Here is an 18,579-nt window from a genome sequence, read left to right as displayed (position 1 = left end):
GGAGACACAGAGCCCGAAGTAGGCTCTGAGCTGTCAGCACAGAGCCCGATATGGGGCTTGAACCCACGAACCATGAGATCATGACCTGAGCTGAAGCCGGATGCTCACCCAGGCACCCCATAAAATAAGTATATTTAAAATGAATAAAAATATAAAAGGAGACACAAGAGAAGAAACACATATATTTAGTAAAAAAGACCAGGCATATCTGGGAAGAATGCAAATTAGAATTCAAGAAATTAGACATGTTGTCATTGGGACGGCTGGGTAGCTCAGTCAGTTAAGTATCTGACTCTTAATTTTGGCTCAGGTCATGGTCTCTTGGTTCAAGGGATTGAGCCCGGCATTAAGCTCCACACTGACAGCAAAGAGCCTGCTTGGGATTCTCTCTCTCCTTCTCTTTCTGTTCCTCTCCTGCTCATGTGTGCGCTCTCTTTCTCTCTCCCTCTTAAATAAGCTTAAAAATAAATAAATATGTTGTGTCCTTGAATTTGAAAACTTTACAGGTTATATAGTAAAGCCATAGACAAAGTAAATTTTTTAATTAAAAAAATTTTTTTAAGTATTTATTTATTTTTGAGAGAGGGTGAGCAGAGAGAGAGAGGGAGAGAGAGAATCTGAATCAGGCTCCACACTGTCAGCACAGAGCCCTATGTGGGAGTCAAAGTCACAAACTCTGAGATCATGACCCAAGCTGAAGTGAGACGCTTAACCAACTGAGCTACCCAGGTGCCCCTATTTTTTTTTTTTTTAATTTTTAAAATTTTGAGAGCACAAGGAGGAGAGAGGGACAGAAGGAGAGAGAGGGAGAACCCCAAGCAGGTTCCATGCTGAGTTTGATGTAGGACTCAATCCCACAACCCTGGGATCATGACGTAAGCCAAAATCAAGAGTCAGATCGCCTGAGCCACCCAGGTGCCCCCAAAGTGAGTAAAATTTTATCTAGAGTGCAGCACAGAGATGAAAGATGTAAAGTATGAATGAGAGCTAAGAAGTATGGAAGATACAATATGAATGTCCAACAAAATATAGAGAAATGGGGGAAAGGCAGTATTCCTAGAGATAATGATTGAGACCTTCCAAAATTGATTAGAAATAAAATAACATCATGAAGCACAATAAGCAGAAATAAATCTCCATCTAGAAACATTGCAGTCAACTTGCAGAACCATAAAAAGAGAGGTCTTAAAAGCAGCTAGAGAACCCTCAAGAATTAACAAAAGCTAAAAGAACTCTAATAAATGAGTTCAGGGAGGAAGTTCACCCAAGAAAATTGAAGACAGATATACATACAAATGTTCATAGCAATATTATTTTCAAAAGTCAAAAAATAGAAACAACCAAGTGTCCATCTGAATTTATAAATGGATAAATAAAATGTGGCATATTCACACAATGGAATATTATTTAGCCATAAAAAGAAATGAAGTATTGATAAATACTACAATATGGATGAATCTGGAAAACATTACGTTAACCGAAAGGAGCCAGACACAAAGACTATATAATGTATTATTCCATTTCTATGAAATATCCAGAATAGGTAAATCCATAGAGACAGAAAGTACGTTGGTCATTTCCTGGGAAGGGAGGTGGGGGAGGAATGGGGGATGGAGAGTGATTATTTATGGCTAAAGGAGTTCTTTTGGGGCTTCATGAAAATGTTCTGGAATTAGTGGTGATGGTTGCGTAGCCTTGTGAGTATACTAAAAACCCCTGACCGGTGTAATTGAAAAGGTTGAATTTTGTGGTATGTGAATTATATCTATACACCAAAGTTAATGGTAAAAAAAAAAAAAAAAAAAAAAAAAAAGGAACTTGAGAAAAAAAAATTATTTACAAAGGAGCAGTAATCCTAAGAGCAAGCTCCTTAACACTAATAATAGGGGGAGCCATAAAACAATAGAATAATGCCTTTAAGATATTGAGAAAAAAGTCACTCTCAGTAAATGGTTGTAGAATTCCATACCTGCTTAATTATCATTGGAAGTCATTGAGCAAAATAAAGACATTTTCAGACAAACATCAAAATTGAGAATGTTGATCAGTATCACATTCTCACTGAAATCATTGCTAAGCGAGATCCAAGAGGAAATGCTGAGCAAAGAAATTGGAAAATATATGAGTAAATCTAAGCAAGCAGTTCTTGTGTAAAACAATAATAATTATTAATTTGGCAATATGAAAGCAAGCTAGACCCAAAATACAGGAGCAAATAATATGTAAATTGAAAGGGAATAGGAAGGAATTGGAGTTAGGATTCTCTAATTTTGTATAGAAAGGTTGAGATTGGCTGACCTTGTTAAAACTTTAACTTTTTTAAAAAAGAAAATAAAACAGTGTATAATTTCCAAATCAGTGAAGCAGGGTTAAAAAACTACTTGATTAATCCAAGAAGAGCTGTCATCTAAAGAAAAAAAAAAAAGAAAAGGTAGAGTAAGGGGGATTAGGGGAGAGCAGGTCACAGTATCATATAGGGAAATGGGGTAGGTGACATTTTAGTAAGGTCTTGAAAGAGTAAGGGATTTTTGCCATTGTATTGCTGCAGAAAGAGCATTTCAGCTAGAGAGAATAATTAGTGCAATTACTCTAGCTTGTGATCTCCATGTGAAATTAGCCTTTGGAAGGTTTTGGGTGGAGTGAAATAATCTGATTGATGCTATCACTGTGACTACTTGTGTTGAGAAGAGACTGGGAATAGGAGACAATAGTAAACCAGAGAGAATAGTTAGGAAGCTGTCAAAATAATCTAGGCAAGAGATAAATAACGGATTTATTTCTAACTAAGCAGCACCCTTTACTGACTGAGCGAACACACTTTTCTCCCACTCTACCTTCTCAGTCTTTGTTTTCTTATTTATTTACTCATTCACTTTTTAAATTCAGTATAATTTACAATGTTATAATTGTTTCAGGTGTACAATATAGTGATATAACAATTCTAAAAAAATTTTTTTTTAATGTTTATTTATTTTTGAGGGAGACAGAGACAGAATGCGAGTGGGTTAGGGGCAGAGAGAGAGGGAGACACAGAATCCAAAGCAGGCTCCAGGCTCCGAGCTGTCAGCACAGAGCCCGAGGTGGGGCTTGAACTGTGAGATCATGACCTGAGCCGAAGTCGGACACTCAACCAACTGAGCCACCCAGGCGTCCCATGATACAACAATTCTATACATTACTCCATGCTCATCGCTAATAAAATGCACTCTTAATCCTCTTCATCTATTTCACCCATCCCTCCACCCACCTCCCCTCTGGTAACCATCAGTTTATTCTCTGTAGTTAAGATTCTGGTTTTGTTTCTCTCTTTTTTTTTTTTTTTTCATTTGTTTTGTTTCTTAAATTCCACATATGAGTGAAATCATGTGGCATTTGTCTTTCTCTGATTTATTTCACTTAATATTTTACCCAATAGATCCATCTATGTTATTACAAATGGCAAGATTTCATTATTTTTTATGGCTGAGTAATATTCCATTCTGTGTGTGTGTGTGTGTGTATGTGTGTGTGTGTGTGTGTGTGTGTGTGTGTGTGTGCGCGCGCGCGCACACACACACACACACCACATCTTTTTTATCCATTCATCATTCGATGGATACTTGGGTTGCTTTCATATCTTTGCTATTGTAAATAATGCTGCAATAAACATAGGGGTGCATATATCTTTTTGAATTAGTCTTTTTGTACTCTTTGGGTAAATACTCAGTAGGGAATAACTGGATCATATGGTAATTCTATTTTTAATTTTTTGAGGAACCTCCATACTGTTTTCCACAGTGGCTGCACCAGTTTGCATTCCCATTAACAGTGCACAATGCACAAGGGTTCCTTTTTCTCCACATCCTCACCAACACTTACTGTTTCTTGTGTTTTTGATTTTATCCATTCTGACATGTGTCTGAGGTGGTATCATTTTAAATTTTTTTTTTTAACGTTTATTTATTTTTGAGACAGAGACAGAGCATGAACGGGGGAGGGTCAGAGAGAGAGGGAGACACAGAATCTGAAACAGGCTCCAGGCTCTGAGCAGTCAGCACAGAGCCCGACGCGGGGCTCGAACTCACATACCGCGAGATCGTGACCTGAGCCGAAGTCAGACGCTTAACTGACTGAGCCACCCAGGCGCCCCATGAGGTGGTATCATTTTGATTTTGATTTTCATTTCCCTGATGATGAGTGATGTTGAGCATCTTTTCATGTGTCTGTTGGCTATCTGTATGTCTTCTTTGGAGAAAGTCTGTTTATGTCTGCTTTTTTAAAAGTTGGATTATTTTATTTTTTTTTGGTATTGAGTTGTATAGTTCTTTATGTATTTTAGATATTAGCTCCTTATCGGATATATCATTTGCAAATAACTTCTCCCATTAAGTAGATTGTCTTTTAGTTTTGTTAATGGTTTCCTTGGCTGTGGAGAAGCTTTTTATTTTGGGGTAGCCTCAGTAGTTTATTTTTGCTTTTGTTTCCCTTGCCTCAGGCGATATATCTAGAAAAGTGTTGCCTTGGCTGATGCCAAACAAATTACTGCCTGTGCTCTCGTCTAGGATTTTTATGGTCTCAGGTCTCAAATTTAGATCTTTAATCCATTTTGAGTTTATTTTTGTGTGTGGTGTAAGAAAGTGGTCCAGTTTCATTCTTTTTTTAATAAACAATTTTATTATTTTTTAAATATTTATTTTGAGAGAGAGAGAGAAAGGGAGAGACAGAATGGCAAGCAGGCTCTGTAGGGCTCAGTCTCATGAACCATAAGATTGTGACCTGAGCCGAAATCAAGTTGGATGCTTAACCAACTGAGGCACCCAGGCGCCTCCAGTTTCATTCTTTTTTATGTAGCTGTCCAGTTTTCCCAACACCATTGTCAAAGAGACTGTCTTTTTCCCATTGTATAATATTGTCTCTTTGTCAAAGATTAATTGACCATATCATCATAGGTTTATTTCTGGGCTTTCTATTGTGTTCCATGGATCTATGTGCCTATTTTTGTGTCAGTACCATACTGTTAAGATTACTACAGCTTTGTATTATATCTTATTAAATGTTGAAATCTGGGATTGTGATACCAGCAGTTTTGTTCTTCTTTTTCTTACATTTATTCATTTTTGAGAGACCGAGAACATGAGCAGGGGAGGGGCAGAGAGAGAGGGAGACACAGAATCAGAAGCAGGCTCCAGGCTCTGAGCTGTCAGCACAGAGCCCAATGTGGGGCTCGAACCCACAAACCATGAGATCATGACCTGAGACGAAGTCGGACGCTTAACTGACTGAGCCACCCAGGCTCCCCTTGTTCTTCATTTTCAAGATTGCTTTGGCTATTCAGGGTCTTTTGTGGTTACATACAAATATAGGATTATTTCTCCTAGTTCTATGAAAAAAAAATTTTTTTAAGATTTTGTTTTTTTAGGGGCATCTGGGTGGCTCAGTCGGTTAAACGTCTGACTTCAGCTCAGGTCATGATCTTGCAGTTTGTTAGTTCAAGCCCCGTGTCAGGCTCTGTGCTGACAGCTCAGAGCCTGGATCCAGCTTCTAATTCTGCGTCTCCCTCTCTGTCTCTGCCCCTCTACTGCTCACTCTGTGTCTCTCTCTCTCTCAAAAATAAATAAACATTTTAAAAAAATTTTAAAGATTTTATTTTTTTAAGTGATCTCCACACCAACATGGGGTCCGAACTCACATCCCTGAAACCCAAGAGTCACATGCTGTATCCACTGAGCCAGCCCAGCGTCCCTGTTGATATTTTATAGGGTTTTATTAAAACTGTCGATTGCTGTGGGTAATATGGACATTTCAGCAGTATTTGTTCTCCCAGTCTGTGAACAGGGAATATCTTTACATTATTTTGGGTCATCTTTAATTTCTTTCATCAGTGTTTTATAGTTTGTAGAATACAGGCCTTTTAGGTATTTTATTCTTTTTGGTGCAATTATAAATGGCATTGTTTTCTTAATTTCTCTTTCTGTTACCTCATTATTAGTGCATAGAAGTGCAACAGATTTCTGTATGTAGTTTTTGTATCCTGTGACTTTATTGAATTCATGTATCCATTCTAGCAGTTTTTTGGTGGACTCTTTCAGGTTTTATATATATAGTATCATGTCATCTGCAAATAGTGAAAGTTTTACTTCTTCCCTACCAGTTTGGATGCCTTTTTTTCTTGTCTGATTGCTGTGGCTAGGACTTACAGTACTGTGTTGAATAAAAGTGGTGAGAATGGACATCCTGATCTTAGGGGAAAGCTCTCAGTTTTTCAAATATGGCCTTTATTATGTTGGGGTACATTCCCTCTAAACCTACTTTGCTAAGGGTTTTTTGTTTTTGTTGTTTTTTTTTTTTTATGAATGGATGTTGTGCTTTGTCAAATGCTTTTTCTGCATCTATTGAAATGATCAGATGGTTTTAAACCCTTCTCTTGTTTATGTGATGTGTCAGGTTATTTGATTTGCAAATATTGAGCCACCTTGCATCCAGAAATAAATCCCACTTGATTGTGGTGAGTGGATTTTTTTAATGTATTGTTGGATTTGATTAGCTAGTATTTTGTTGAGGGTTTTTACATCTATGTTTATCAGAGATATTGACCTGGTTTTTTTTTTTTTTTTTTGTAGTGTTTTTATCTGGTTTTATCTGGTTTTATCTGTAGTGTTTTTGTTTGTAATGCTGACCTCATAGAATGAATTTGCAAGTCTAGCTTTTCAGTCTTTATAGGGACATTATCATGGTTGTTACTCTGAAATAACATCTGGAAGTACTTGACCTTACTTAAATGACCCCAAATTCTTCTATATTTTATTGATCATACTTAATGAACCAGAAGTGGCCTTTTCCTCATTCTAAATTCTGAAGGGAAGTAGCCATGTGTTAGCCAATTACAGAGTTCTCAAGTTTCTAGGAGCACTTGGACTTGTGGGATTTGGGGTTTGGAGAGGTATAAGGAGCCTGCAGACCATGCATCCTACTCTGCACCCTGTATTGCTTCAGACTGGGAAGCAGACCTCCTAAATGAGTTTACAGCAGCCCCTGCAAGGAGGGAGGCAGGGGTCAGATTTGAATACCTGCTAGTAGATGGAAGGAGGAATTTTTGAAGGCTGGGATCTCTCCAAATATGGCCATAATTCGATGGTATCAAAGAGATGGCACAGCTTTAGTTGTTGCTACCACCATCCACTGAGATGACTGTGTGAAGCTTATAGGATGAAATGTCAGGTCTTGCTCAAGTGACCAAGTGACTGGGATAGTACTGAGCAGCAGTCTGGTTTAACACAGTCTTTGCAATAGGCAACAGAGCATCAGCTCAAGGGGGCTTCTAAGTTTCCTCCCATCAGCTGAGAGTTAGCATGGCTGATTCTGTAAACATCCAGTACTTTTGTCTTACTGGGATGAAGGAATTAAGACCTCTTCTTTGTTTTCTAGGATCCTGGGGAAATGGCCAGAGCCTTTTGAAATGGAAAAATTAGCCGGTTCCTTGTTTTGTATCTCAGCTGAGTCATGGCATCTTTACCAGGGTGTCTGACCTTTTTTTCCCCTGGCAGCTGTCACAGATTTGCCAGTTGAGATTATGTGTACCTTCATAAAAAGGCATGTGGCTTGGAAATATGATCTTTAGTGTTGGGGATTTTATTTTAAATTTTAAATAAAATCATGGCAAATGAAGTTAGAATCAATTATCTGTCCCTGCAGTGCCAAGAGATCTCCATTTTCATACACAAGAAGTTTAAACATAATGGTTTGATATATCTTTCATGTGCCAGGTATACAAGTATCCTCTTTTATTTTAATCCTTGTAACAAAGCATATTCATCTACTCATTCATTTAACAAGTACATTTTGAGAGCCTGCCATGTGCCAGGCAGTGTTCTAGGAATTGAGGAATACAGCAGTAAGCAAAGCATACACAAGCCCCTGCCTGGCCTCCTAGAAATTAGATTCTTTTTTTTTTTTTTTAATGTTTATTTATTTTTGAGACAGAGAAAGAACACAAGCAGGGGAAGGGCAGAGAGAGAGGGAGACACAGAATCTGAAGCAGGCTCCAGGCTCTGAGCTGTCAGCACAGAGCCTGACCCGGGGCTTGAACCCATGAACTGTGAGATCATGACCTGAGCCAAAAGATAGATGCTTAACCGACTGAGCCACCCAGGCTCCCCTAGAAATTAGACTCTAATAGGAAGAGAGGTAGGGGCGCCTGGGTGGCTCAGTCGGTTGAGCATCAGACTTTAGCTCAGGTCATCTCGCAGTTGAGGAGTTTGAGCCCTGTGTCACGTTCTGTGCTGACAGCTCAGAGCCTGGCACCTGCTTCGGATTCTATGCCTCCCTCTCTCTCTGCCCCTCCCCCTTTCTCTGTCTCAAAAATAAATAAATATTAAAAAATTTTTTTTTTATTTAATGGGAAGAGAGACAGCAAACAATATGTGCAAAATATATAGTATGTTAGATAGTGGTAAGTTCTGTTGAGAAAATACATTGTGAAAGGGAGATAGAGAGTTTGGGGAGGAGATTACATTTTAAATAGAATGACTCAGGGAAAATTGATTGAGAAGACTGCACTTGAGTAAAGACAGAAGGAGGTGAGGGTTCAAGCCATGAGGCTATCTGAGCAAACATAGGCAAAGGAAATATCATTTGTAAAGGTTTGGCATACTCTAAGGAAAGGGAGGAGGCCCATGTATCTGGAATAGAGTGAGTAAAAGGGAGAGAGGAAATGGAGATCCAGACCACACATAAAGTCTTGTAGGCTGCTATAAGAGCATTGACTTTTACTCTCAGTGAGACAGGGAGAATTTTAAGCAGAAGAGTAACTTTGATACTGCTTATATTAAAAAATTTAGGGGGTACCTGGGTGGCTCAGTCAGTTGAGCATCCAACTTCAGCTCTGGTCTTGCCCTTGTGGTTCCTGAGTTCAAGCCCCACATCAGGCTCACTACTGTCAGCACAGAGCCTGCTTCAGATCCTCTGTTCCCCTCTCTCTGCCCCTTGCCTGCTTGTGCTCTCTCAAAATAAATAAAAAACATTATAAAAATTTTTTTTCTTAGAACTTTATTGAGGTATGATTGAAGCATAATAGATTATACATGTTTAAAGCATATAATTTGATGGGTTTTGATATGTGGATACATCTGTGAAACCATTATGACAGTCAAGATAACCTATCTATAAGTCCCCCAAATTTCCTCATGCCTCTTTATAATCCCTCCCTTGCCTCTGGACAGGCAACCACTAATCTGCTGTCACTGTAGATTAGTTAGCATTTTCTTAAATTTTATATAAATGGAATCATTCAGTATGTACTCTTTTATGTCTGGCTTCTTTTTACTTTCAGCCTATTTTGTGATCTATCCACTGTGTGAATCAGTAGTTCATTCCTTTTTATTGCTGAGTAGTTGTCTACTATATGGGTGTATTATGATTTATCATTCATGTCAGTGGATATTTGAGGTAGTTCCTAGGTTTGGCTGCCACAAATAATAAACAGCATATAGTTTGGTCCCGCTATTATGTCCAATCTGACAGTGTATGTATAGTACACTTATACTTTATGTGGTTATTGGTATAATTGGCTTAAGTCTATTATCTTGCTATTTGTTTTCTTTTTGGTCCTGCTGTACTTGTTTTTTCCTTTCTCCTTTTTCTGCCTTTTTTTGGATTGAGTATATTTTATGATTTCATTTTATTTTCTTCGTTGTCTTATTAACTATACTTTTTTTGGTAGTTGCACTAGTGTTTAGATATAAAATTTTGACTTGTCGCAGTTTACCTTCAAGTAGTATATCACTTGACATTTAATGTAAGAGCCTCACAATGGTACACTTCCATTCTTCCCTCCCAGCCTGTGTGCTGTGGCTGTCCCACATTTTATATCTACATATGTATGTAAAGCCCACAGTAAATTATATTTCCTTTAAAATTCAATTATCCTGTAAAGAGATATTAAAAATAAAAACAAGTGATTTATATTGACCCGCATATTCACAATTTCTGGTGCTTTTCTTTCCTTTGTGTAGATCCAGATTTCTATCTGGTGTCATGTCCTTCTCCCTGAAGGCCTTTCTTTAATATTTATCATAGTGCAGGTCTGTTGGTAATGAATTAGTTCTTCTTTTGTATGTATAAAAAAGTCTTTATTTTGACTACCTTTTTGAGAGATATTTTTGCTTGGTATTAAATTCTGGGTTCAGTACTTTAAGATGTTTCTTTACCGTCTTCTGGCTTGCATCTTTTTCTAATGAGAAATCTGTTGTCATTGTTATTTTTGTGCTTCTGTGTATTACATAATTTTTCTATGTGGTGCTATTAAGATTTTATCACTGGTTCTAAGTAATTTGATTATGATGTACACTGGTTACTTCATGTTTCTATTTTTTTTTTAAGTTTATTTATTTATTTATTTATGAGAGAATGAGCACAGGAGGGACAGAGAGGAAGAGAGAGAATCCCAAGTAGGCTCCATGCTGTCAGCGTGGAGCCTGATGTGGGGCTCAATCCCACAAACCAGGAGATCATGACCTGGCCCAAAATCAAGAGTTGGACACTTAACTGACTGAGCCACCCAGGTGCGCCACCTCATGCTTCTTGTGCTTGGGGTTCATTGAACTTCTTGGATCTGTGAGTTTATAATTATCATCAAATTTAGAAATTATTCAGCAGTTATTTCTTCAAATATTTTTTATGTCCCTCCCTCCCTTTTAGAGACTCTAATTACTCATCTAGTCTTCTTGAAGTTGTCCCACTGCTCACTTTTGCTCTTTCCATTTTTAAAAATTCTCTTTCCTCTGTTTCATTTTGCATAGTTTCTCTTGCTATGCCTACATTCGCTAATCTTTTCTTTTGCAGTGCTTCATCTCTGTTAGTGCCATCCAGTTTAATTTTCATCTGAGACTCTTAATCTCTAGAAGTTTTTTTTGTGTGTTTTGTAAATATCATCTATAATCTCTCCTTTACATGTTCATACTTTCCTATACCTTATTGAAAATATGAAATATATTTATAATAACAGTTTTAATGTTCTGTTAATTCTATCATCTGTGTCATTTCTGGGTCTATTGATTTCCCCCTTAATTATGGGTCATATTTTCCTGCTTTTTTCCATGTCTAGTAATTTTTTATTATATACACAACTATGAATTTTAGCTTATATGCTGAACATACTCCTTTTTTTTTTAATTCCATTTAGTTAACATACAATGTAATAATATTCTTGGGTATAGAATTGAATGATTTCAATGTTTCCATACAATGCCTGGTACTCATTACAACAAGTGCTGTCCTTAATCTCCATCACATATTTAACCCATCCCCCCCCCCCCCACCTCTTCTCTGGTAACCATCAGTTCTCTATAATTAAAAATCTGTTTCTTGGTTTTCTTCTCTTTTTTTTCTTTTTCCCTCTATGTTCGTTTGTTTTGTTTCTTAAATTCCACACATGAGTAAAATCATATGATATTTGTCTGACTTATTTTGCTTGGTATAATACTCTGTAGCTCCATCCACATCATTAGAAATGGCAAGATTTCATTCTTTTTTTTATGGCTGAGTAATATTCCATTGTGTATATATACACTCACACATATACACACCACATCTTCTTTATCCATTCATCAGTCAATGGACATTTGGGCTCTTTCCATAATTTGGCTGTTGTTGATGATGATGCTATTAACATTGGGGTGCATATATCTCTTTGAATTAATATTTTTGTGTCCTTTGGGTAAATACCTAGTAGTGCAATTGCTGGATTATAGAGTAGTTCTATTTTTTAACCTTCTGGGGAATCTCTATAATGTTTTTGAGTGGCTACACCAGTCTGCATTCCCACCAACAGTGTGAGAAAATTCCCCTTTCTCTGCATCCTTATCAACACCTGCTGTTTCTTGTGTTATTAATTTTAGCTGTTCTGACTGGTTTGAGGTGGTATCTTACTGTAGTTTTGATTTGTGTTAATTTGATGATGAGTGATGTTGAGCATCTTTTCATATGTCTGTTAGCCATCTCGATGTCTTCTTTGGAAAAAATGTCTATTCATGTCTTCTGCCCATTTTTTAACTGGATTATTTTTTGGGGAGGGTGTTGAGTTTTATAACTTCTTTATATATTTTGGATACTAACCCTTTATCAGGTATGTCATTTTTTATTGCTTTCCATATTTTTGAGCCTTGTTCTGGGACACAGTTAAGTTACTTGGAAATAGTTTGATCTTTTTAAGGATTGCTTTTAAGCTTTGTTAGGTAAGACCAGAGTAACACTTGGGACTAATATTTTCTTGCTGCTGTACCATGAATTACCAGGTTTTCTCCTTCTGACTGGTAGGAACACAAACTATTCCTAACCCTATGTATACACTGAGGAATTTTCACCTCCTTCTCTTGGGTAGTTTTTTCAATTCAGGGACACTGACAGGCCCTGTGCAGGTCACCTCCTCCCTGCACTGTTGCTGGGAGGTCTTTTCAGATAGTAACCTCAGGTAATCCCTTCTCTTAGCGATGACTGTCCTGAATTACTACTTGTCCAATGTCTGAAAATTGTTTTTTTTTTTTTTAATTCAACTTATTAGTTATATAAGGGGAGAGGGTAAATATATTATTTGTTATTCCATCATGATTGGAAGTGGAAGTCTTTTCTGATTTATATTTTAAAGGGTGTTTTGTTGAGAATAGATGACAAGGGAACAAGAGTGGAAACAGGAATACCAGTGAGGAAGCTATTTTACTTAATTCAAATAAAAGATGATGGTAGCTTGGTCCAAGGTGGTAATGGTGAAAGAAGTAAGAAATGATCAGAATTTGGATATATTTTGATGTTAAGGCCGACAAAATTTATGATGGGTTGATATATAAAAGAAAGAGAAAAGTCCAGAATGACATATAAGGTTTATATTATCTTCATTTTATATTTTAGAACACCAGAGCATGAGAATTTATGAGGCTTGTTCAAGGTCAAACAGCCAATCTCAAACTCAGATCTTCTAATTGCAAAGTCCTATCTCTTTCTAGTGTACCACAGTGACACTAAGACTGTGAGCAGGATAAGTCACAAGTGCTAAGGGGGTGCGAGGAAGAGAAACATTTTTCTGCTTGAAAGAATAAAGGAAAATTCACATAAAACCTAATCTGAGCTCATACTTTCTAAAAATTGGGTAAAACTGAGTAAGTCAAGGAGGGAAGGGTAACTGTTGAGGGAATAGTGACCTGAAGTACAGAAGTCTCTGAGATATCTTTCTACTCAGGATTCCTTTGATCTGGGTAAGCTTTTCAATGGTCAGTATAATTTCATATGTACATTCTGTAAAATGTCTCATGTTCAGAACTTGAAGGGTCTAGAGTTTATTTTCTTGAAAATATTTAGATCTTACTTGCCCTTAGAACAAGAGATTGAATAAGCATAGGTATGATTCTTTTTAAGAAAACCCAAAATACAAAACCTTACCTAAGATCCTTAATTTAAAAAAAAAAAAAAATCTTTTTGTTTAAATGCTTATTCGTTTTTGACAGAGAAAGAGAAACAGAGCATGAGTGGGGAAGAAGCAGAGAAGAGAGGAGACATAGAATCCAAAGCAGGCTCCAGGCCCTGGGCTGTCAGCACAGAGTGTGATGTGGGGCTTGAACCCACAAACCAAGAGATCTTGATCTGAGCCAAAGTTGGACACCTAACTGACTGAGCCACCCAGGTGCTCCCCAAAAAAAATTCTTAAAAAAAATTTTTTTTAGGTTTATTTAGTTTGAGAAGGAGCACGTGCACGTGTGCACAAGTGTGCACATGAGCTAGGGGGAGAGGTGGGCAGAGAGAGGGAGGGAATCCTGAGCAAGCTCTGCTCCCTCAACGCAGAGCTGGACGTGGGGCTCGATCTCACAACCATGAGATCATGACCTGAGCTGAAGTCAAGAGTTGGATGCTTCACTGACTGAACCACCCAGGTGCCCCCCAAAATTCTTTACAGTAGGGTTAATTTGAATGACTGTGGTAAGGAGTCCCAATTATATTCCACGTATGATGGGAAGCCATTGGGGTTTTAAAACAAGGAATTCACATGATTTCATCTATGGTTTTTAAAATATTACTATGGCTGAGGTGAAGAATAGACTGGTAGGGGCAGGGGAATGAGTAAGAAGAACAAAAGTGGAAGGAAAATCATTTAGAAATCTTTTATAGAGTTTGGGGCACCTGGGTGGCTCAGTCAGTTAAGCATCCGACTTCAGCTTAGGTCACAGTCTCACAGTTTGTGAGTTCAAGCCCTGCATCAGACCCTTTGCTGACAGCTCAGAGCCTGCTTCGGATTGTGTCTCCCTCTCCCTCTGTTCCTCCCTCCCTCCCTCGCTCCCCCCACTCTCAAAAATAAATAAACATTAAAAAAAATTAAAAAAAATATCTTATTATCTTATAGACTTTAACTGAAGTAGTGGTAGTATTGGAAATAGAATGGCTTGGACACAGGATATATTTTTAGGGTATAATTCCACAGAACTTGCTGGTTGTTTTGGATGTGGGTGTGAAGGAAAGAGAATAAACAATGACTCATAGGTTTTTGCCTAAGCATCTGGAGGAATGGTGGTTCCATACAATGAGACAGTACAATGTAGGGAGGAGTAGCAGATTTTAGAAATTCAAGAGCTCTGTTGTGGAAGTGTGAGTTTGAGATGCCTGTTAAGGCATCCAGTTGGAGATGTCAAATAGGCACTTGAATATATGAGTCTTGCACTCACAGGAGAGAGCACAGAGTCAGCAATAAAATGCTGGGTATCATCAACATCAAAGAGTTAAAACTGGAAAAACTGGAAAAAAATCATTTAGGGAGTGTGTATAGGGAGAGAAAAAAGATATTTCACATCTGAGCCTCAGTACTAAATTATTTAGAGGTCAGGAAGAGAAGGAACAAGTAAAGGAGAATAAAATATGAGCAGCTAGTGAGAGGAAGAAAACCAGGAAATCATCAGGTCCCAGAAACTAAACAAAGAAAAGTATCTCAGGAAGAGTTACACATATTAGGTTGAACAAAAGAAGCCAAACACACACAAAAATACATGGTGTACAATTCTAATTATAGGAGATCCAGTAAAACAAAATTAATAACATGGTGATAGAAGAAAGTAGTTGAGGGACGAGGGGGTTGACTGGAAAAGGGTCACATGGGAATTTCTGGGGTAATAGAATATTTCCGTCTTTTGTTTTGGATGTTATATGGATGTATATAATTGTCTCATTGAACAGAACACTTAAGATCTATATATTTTATTGAATGCAAATTATATCCCAATTTTTTTTTTTTTAAAGAGGGAGTTGAAACTGCAAATGATGTTGAGAGGTTACATGAAATGAGGGTCAAAATCACTGGTGATTTTGATAACAGTGGTTTTAATGGCAAAGATGGGGATGACTGTTTAGAATGGACGAACAAGACAATAGGAAATGAAGGTGTGAAAGTGACAAGTACAGAATTACCTACATGGACTCTTTCCTAAACAGGGGAGGAAAGAACTGCACAAGTCAGGGAAGTCTGTGAAAGATTTTCTTTTTATTTTCTTTCTTTTAAAAAATTTTTTTTTAATGTTTATTTATTTTTGAGACAGAGAAAGAGCCTGAGTGGGGAGGGGCAGAGAGAGGAATACAGAATCCAGAGCAGGCTCCAGGCTCTAAGCTGTCAGCACAGAGCCTGATGCGGGGCTCAAACCCATGAACCGTGAGATCATGACATCAGCCGAAATTGGACGCTTAACTGACTGAGCCACCCAGGCACCCCTCTTTTTATTTTCTTGAGATTGAAGAAATGACAGCATGTTTTTATGATGATGAGAATGGTTCAGTAGGAAGTAGAAATTCATGGCATAGGAGAGGGAGGGCAGTGGAGGTGCAGACTTCTTAAGGAGGAGATTCAAGGAGTTGCCTTCAATAGGAGTATGGTCTTCCTTCTGCTGTTGTAGATAAGAAATGTGTACATGGGTACAAATTTAGGTTAGTGGATTTGTAGAGCAGGAATATGAAATATTTTTGTGTTTTTTTTTTTAATCTTTATTTATTTTTGAGAGAGAACGTGTGAGCAAGGGAGGAGCAGAGAGAGAGGAGACACAGAATCTGAAGCAGGCTCCAGGCTCTGAGCTGTCAGCACAGAGCCTGACACAGGGCTCAAACTCACAAACTGTGAGATCAATCATGACCTGAGCCGAAGTTGGACACTCAACTGACTGAGCCACCCAGGCGCCCCTTGTGTTGTTTCTTTTTACACCCAGTTGGATAAAAAGCAAAGTCAGCATATGAGGATGAGATTTGGGGAAGGAGTACTAGAGGTTTGGAGAGAAGGTGCAAATTAGTTGTCTTGGAGAGAGAGAGAGAGAGAGAGAGAGCGAGCGCACACATTGCCTAGGTGACTGTAGTATGGTTAATGAGACCCACTTGATATTTATCATCATAAATATAAAGAGACAGTAGCCAGCATGATTTTGGATTTTTCTTTAGTCATCTTCAGCTGCCTGAGTGCAGTTGTAAAATAGATGGAAAGCTGGGTTTGAAAGTGTTGGGATTTCAACAGGACTGTGGTGTCGTGTGTGTGTGTTAGGCGAAGTTTTAATTAGGACTAGAATTTAAAGTGATTTTTTTTTTTTTAATTTTTTTTTTTTTCAACGTTTTTTATTTATTTTTGGGACAGAGAGAGACAGAGCATGAACGGGGGAGGGGCAGAGAGAGAGGGAGACACAGAATCGGAAACAGGCTCCAGGCTCCGAGCCATCAGCCCAGAGCCTGACGCGGGGCTCGAACTCACGGACCGCGAGATCGTGACCTGGCTGAAGTCGGACGCTTAACCGACTGCGCCACCCAGGCGCCCCTTAAAGTGATTTTTGAACAGAGAAGTTGAGAATATAGGGAGTTTGCTGACGACAGAATGAGTTCATGGGAGGCACAGTGTAAGCTTTTTTGTTGGAAGATCAGAGAATAGAGGGAGACTGTCAAATTGAGAAAGCGAAGCTTGGAGATATGATGGTGACTGAGATAATGAGGGCTGTAAGACATGATTAGATTCGTCCTCATGGTTTCTTAGGAAAGAGCATTTATTATTTCTAATCACAATTGCATTCTTGAGATTGATCTCAATCCTTTCAGTAGTTTCTCCTCACATTTCCAATAGTTTTTTTTATGACCGTCCACCAGTCCTACAGAGTCTGGCTGTGACCTACCCCCATAGCCTTTATAAACTATTCCTTTTCCTGTCATTCTCCCCTCCTGTCACCTCACCCACTTTACTATTTCTTGAACATTCTACCCCTTCCCTCCACTCCTCTATCTTTGTCTTTCTTCAAGCAGTACGCCAGTTTGAGGACAGAAACTTTCTCTTGTTTCTTGTTGCTTCCCTAGCATCCAGAACACTGTCTGGTGCAAAGTAGGTATTTGGTAAATATTTGGATGAATATAAATGGCAAGCTTCCCAAATTGCCTTTCAAATAAATTTATATACAGTTTTCATTGGCAGGTACAGCATAAGGTGGCTTTTCATCATGCTTTGTTTTTCTCCCAACTACAAGAAAAAGCCTCAGGCATTAACATGTAATGGAAAGAGTTTTTAGAAGGAACCCAGGCCTGTTCTAAAATTTATGGTGAAATGAAAGTATTACTTCATTCAGTGATTAAGCAGTTTTTAAGAAATAAATTTCACAGGTTAAGTTAATGGTTTTATTTTTATGGCAAGAACATTAATTTTTATGAGATATGAGAATGTGACTTGTATTTTTTGTTTTCTAAATCAAATTTACCATGACCATTCTTCTTTAGAAACTATTTAAGACATGGTTGTTACCTTTAGAGGAGCTCCTTGTGTTTTCTTGGGAAGCAAAATCTAAACATTGGAAAAGTGCAGTGGTAATACAAAAGTCAAGACGGTGACAAATTATTATAAGGTGGAACACAATGAATTATGAAATCTTTCTGGGGCAAACAGGATTTGCTGACCTGGTTCAGTTGAAAGTGGTATACTGCTCAGCTCATGTAATGGTGTCACCCTTTTGTTCTTCAATAGCCATTTAAGTTCCTTGAGCCCAAGGTGGGCCCCTGTTATAACTGACATTTGTGTTTTCATTGCAGTTGTCGGACAAGTAACCGTAAGAGTTTGATTGTGACCTCTAGCACATCACCTACACTACCACGGCCACACTCACCACTCCATGGCCACACAGGTGAGTGCTTGAAGGTTAAGAAAGGTGGAATGATAAAAAGGACAGGCAGAATGAAAAGAGTGGTCAGTGACGCCTAATTTCTTTCCTACTTCTCACTTTCTGTAGTTCAGCACATCACATTGTCATTTCATGTGGCTGACTGAGGCATACAGAATTCATGGGCATGCTTTCTATGGGAGAATGTGTTCAGTCTGTTTTTGACTTAGGTGTTTCTTGCCTTAACCTGCCACCTTTTCTTTTGGTCTTGTACATATCTTGGGGCCAGGTATGTATCCTGGGTGCATGGCCTCTGTTCTGGTATACTGAGAGTGTGTTACGATTCTCGTCATCTGGGGCCATGTGAAGAGGGCTTCATTAACATTTTGTCCTACCATGGCCAGGGGAAGTCCTCACAAAGATGTTTTTCTGCTTCATGGAACTCCTGATAACTTTCTCTCTGTTA

At 38.2% G+C, this 18,579-nt stretch overlaps 1 protein-coding gene across 8 annotated transcripts in view; it reads left to right on the top strand.

Moving 5' to 3' along the window:
• MAST2 (microtubule associated serine/threonine kinase 2) overlaps positions 1-18,579 on the top strand; it is a 220,508-nt gene that overhangs the window by 141,123 nt on the left and 60,806 nt on the right. For all 8 annotated transcript variants that reach the window (XM_078451967.2, XM_078451969.2, XM_078451968.2 and 5 more), the window contains one exon: positions 18,046-18,137. In XM_078451967.2, coding sequence (XP_078308093.2) covers positions 18,046-18,137 — 92 coding nt within the window. The remainder of the gene's footprint in view (positions 1-18,045; positions 18,138-18,579) is intronic.

The sequence above is a fragment of the Panthera onca genome, chromosome C1 (assembly GCF_046562875.1).
Source record: "Panthera onca isolate mPanOnc1 chromosome C1, mPanOnc1 haplotype 2, whole genome shotgun sequence".
In the NCBI taxonomy this organism is placed as follows: Eukaryota; Metazoa; Chordata; class Mammalia; order Carnivora; family Felidae; genus Panthera; species Panthera onca.
The sequence above is the reverse complement of the archived record's forward strand: the minus strand, read 5'-3'. Positions and strand labels throughout refer to the sequence as shown.